The 3748-nt window shown below is 43.1% G+C and overlaps 1 protein-coding gene across 1 annotated transcript in view; it reads left to right on the forward strand.

Annotated features, from left to right (window-relative positions):
* Positions 1-560: 560 nt before the first annotated feature.
* Positions 561-3748, forward strand: part of PDE6B (phosphodiesterase 6B) — a 21527-nt gene continuing 18339 nt past the window's right edge. Inside the window, exons 1-2 of the mRNA XM_010172619.2 lie at positions 561-1129; positions 3486-3638. Coding sequence (XP_010170921.1) covers positions 719-1129; positions 3486-3638 — 564 coding nt within the window. The 5' untranslated portion in view covers positions 561-718. The remainder of the gene's footprint in view (positions 1130-3485; positions 3639-3748) is intronic.

The raw sequence follows: 3748 nt of genomic DNA on the forward strand, positions 1-3748 counted from the left end.
CCCTTGGTTCTTACTAGCAAGAAAAGGCCTTGCAAATTCACTTCAAATCCTGGAGTAAAGAACTCAGGATTGGTGCTTCTGTTTGAGAACAGCCTTTACAGGGACAGATAAAGAACCATGCAATAGTAAAGGGAGCCCTGAAAAAGCACCATTACTTCACTATTTTTCTTCTGACCACTGTGATCTTTTGTGAAGGATGCACTTTCTACGATTGCAGGGAGCTGGGAGAGCAGGAATAATAAGATGCTCACCTTGTTAGCCAAGGATTAGGCCCAAGCAGTATATATTTAATTAGACTTTAAAGAGCTTATTTCAATGTTAGGAGATGCAGTTCTTCCCTGTTGCTGCTGCCTCAATATAATTGTTTCAGTAAGTGTTCAACTTCTCAAGAGAAAGGAGCGTGTTTTCAGATATTGTGAGTACTCTGTTTTTGTTTGCATTTAGATTAAGAAGAAGAAAGTTGACCCAAAGCTCTTGTAGAGGTCATCTAATCTGTTCGGTTGAGAAGATCTGTCCTCCCACAGACTCGCCTTCGGCATTATAAAGGAATACCTCTTCCTGATGACAAGCTCTCTCTGCAGTGTTACCTCACCCTTGGTCATTCTAGAAGGAACATCTTCTATTACAAAAATTTAGGAACTACATCAGAAATTAGAGTGCTGTTTGCATAGACCACATCTTTGGACTAGTACCTACCACAAGACCCAGGGCATTCACAATGAGCATTAGTGAAGGCGACGTGGAGAAGTTTCTTGATGGCAACCCTGATTTTGCCAAGCAGTATTTTGAGAAGAAACTAAAGACAGAGTCCTGGGATGAGAATGAGACTGAAATCCTTTTTGAGTTGATCAAAGACATGCAAGAAAGCATCAACATGGAGAAAGTTGTTTTCAAGACCTTGAGAAGAATCAGGTCCCTTATTGGTGCTGACCGCTGTAGTCTTTTCATGTACAGGCAGAGAAATGGCACACCTGAACTGGCAACAAGGCTTTTCAACATCCAAGAAGGAAGCACCCTGGAGGACTGCCTGGTTCCCCCAGACTGCGAGATTGTCTATCCATTGGACCTAGGCATTGTGGGCTACGTTGCGCAAACCAAGAAAACCATGAACATCAAGGATGTCAATGAGGTAGGTTTTCCATTTATTCATTCACTAGGTAGAAGAAAGGCTCAAATGCTTACTAGTACAAAGGGGTCAAGAGGTAGAAGGGCTCTCGGTGCTTGGTCAAACCTCTGGTGGCACAATACTTGTGTAGTGGAAACCAAAGCACCAGTCTGTAAGGTGCTTTCAATTTAATTTATGGAGTGAGATGGAGCAAAGCACATTAATTACACTAGGTGTTAATGCCTGCAAATAAGCACGCTGTCACACCTTGCCTGTCTAATTAAAATATATATATATAATTGTCACATCCAGTGCAGCACAGATGAGAGCGTAAGGTACAGTCAGACCTGCACTGAACACACATGGAATTTTCCACACAAATTTATATTCTATGAGTAATTGGGAGAGAGAGAGAAATCCTTTACAGTGAATCCAGAAAGGATTTTCCATCACAAATGACATTTGAAAATGTCTGTTGTCTGATGAAGCTTGGGGCAAGGGCATTTAGAGGCATTTTGATCAACCAGAGGGAGCGGACCTCAGAGCAGGTGGGTTAGCTACCACCTTTGTACAGGTGATCTTCATCAGAAGCAGGAAGAGACAAACTTTGACCAAAAATACTCTTTCAGCAAACACTGCACACTGCAATACCAGGAGGGATTCAAGGAATTTTAATGTTCTATTTTTATGCCTTCATGATAATATTTACCCCCCCATACTCCTGGGTTGAACCATGTAAACCTGAATGGCAGCAGTAACAATCCGCTTGTTCTAATCATAGGTATAAAACTAAAATCCATGTGACCCAAATATGGCATTTGGGATTATTCAATCTATTGTTTGCAAGTTACAAAGAGACCATCTGTTTATCCATCCATTTGTTGCTCAACACAAGAATGTCCAAATGCTTCAGCAAAAACTTCCTTGTCCTCCACAGAACATACTGAGACATTGATTTGGTTTTGCAAGCATTTTTTGGGGGAAAAAACCAAAAAGCATCAGAATGTGACTTAAACATTTTAAAACTCTCTGGCTTCAGACATTTTTTTAAGAATATGGAAGGATGTCAGTGCTGTGAGCCAAGTCCTGCACTCCAACTCTAGTGGTTTCAGGCATTACCATAAGGCAATTCCTTTGAAGGAAACCCAGAGACTGAGTGCTTGGTCTACCCCAATTAGAAGGGAAGGCCAGCAGTGGGGGAGGTATGGGAAGAAGGTGCATTAGGGAGTGATTATTCTTTCTGGTGCAGCTTTCTGGACATGATCAGAGCTGTGTGGCTTTTTCTAATCAAACTAAAAGGACTTGTAGCTGATAAATTATTCAGCTGAGCAGGAAGAAGATCTTGGGTCAGCAAGATCATCCCTGCACTCCCTTTTGGCAGACGATGATGGTGTCAATAATGCCCTGTGCAGGCAAAGTGATGGGCTATCTGCCTTCCCCACCCTGCCCTTTCTCTGCTTTGTTTTCTTTTGGGATGGGATGACAGTAACATTCACATAAGGAACAACTATACGAGTTCCCTTTGTGCTACCCCTACAGCATGACCTAGTGCTCTCCCAGTGGTTTGAATGGAGATTCCCTCACAGTGGTTTGAATAGTGACTCCCTCATAGGCAGCTCAGTCCACAGTGGTGCTATCTGCACATCGCAACCACTGCCAAAATGCTCCTGGGGCAGAAGGGGATGGGTCACTCTCTGGGGCAGGGCTCCTGTGTCAGGAACCACACACCGCTGGTGCCAACTCCATCCTCCATTGGGATACCTTTCCTACCATCTACCATCCCACACAGAAGGGCCCAGCAACATGAGAGGGAATGCCTGGGAGAACATTTTCAAGATAAATGAGGGGTAGATGGCTCCATGGAGGCCTCAAGCCAACAGCACCTTCAGGACCCGGGCAAAAGCCAAAGAAAAATTAGGAGGAGTGAACTTCCCAGTGACTGTACCAGACAGCACTGGTTTATAAACTGTGGCTACGCAGTGCTGTGTGGTCACTGGCTGTACCCACTTTGCAGTGTTAATGAGAAGCTGGAGGAAAGGATGAAGGAGGTACTGTAAAGGATGTCAGTGATCTGAGAATGACAAGTGGAGAACCTGCTTATTCTGAGAGAGTTTGACATGCTAAAGCTTATGATTTGCAAGATCTTTGCAAAAAGTGAAAAAGTGAATGTATTGCAGTTAGAAGCCACAGCCAGTTCTCTCAATACTAGCTTTACCACCTGTACATTGTCCAGTTTTCTGCTAATTCGTTTATCTTCCTCGATAATTTTTTAAGCAAAGCTTTCTTTAGGCAGCTTACTTTGAGAGGCTGTGCTTTGACTCGGTTTTAAGACTACAAACATTGTGGAAAATGATTAATTTGTTAATTCTCTGTTGAACAGTGTGCCCAGTTCAGTTCATTTGTTGATGAGCTCACCGAATACACTACGAAAAACATCCTTGCAACGCCCATCTTGAATGGCAAAGATTTAGTTGCTGTCATTTTGGCTCTTAATAAGCAGAACGGCCCACACTTCACCAGCTCTGATGAAACAGTAAGTGGTCAGTAGCTCAGTTTCTATCAAGCAGTTGCTTTTGCTGTGTAACACAGACTCTTCTACGCTAGAGAAGTCTGCTTTAGTGAAGCTCCACTGGTGCAAATTTC

The sequence above is a fragment of the Antrostomus carolinensis genome, unplaced genomic scaffold (assembly GCF_000700745.2).
Source record: "Antrostomus carolinensis isolate BGI_N321 unplaced genomic scaffold, ASM70074v2 scaffold13417, whole genome shotgun sequence".
Classification (NCBI taxonomy): domain Eukaryota; kingdom Metazoa; phylum Chordata; class Aves; order Caprimulgiformes; family Caprimulgidae; genus Antrostomus; species Antrostomus carolinensis.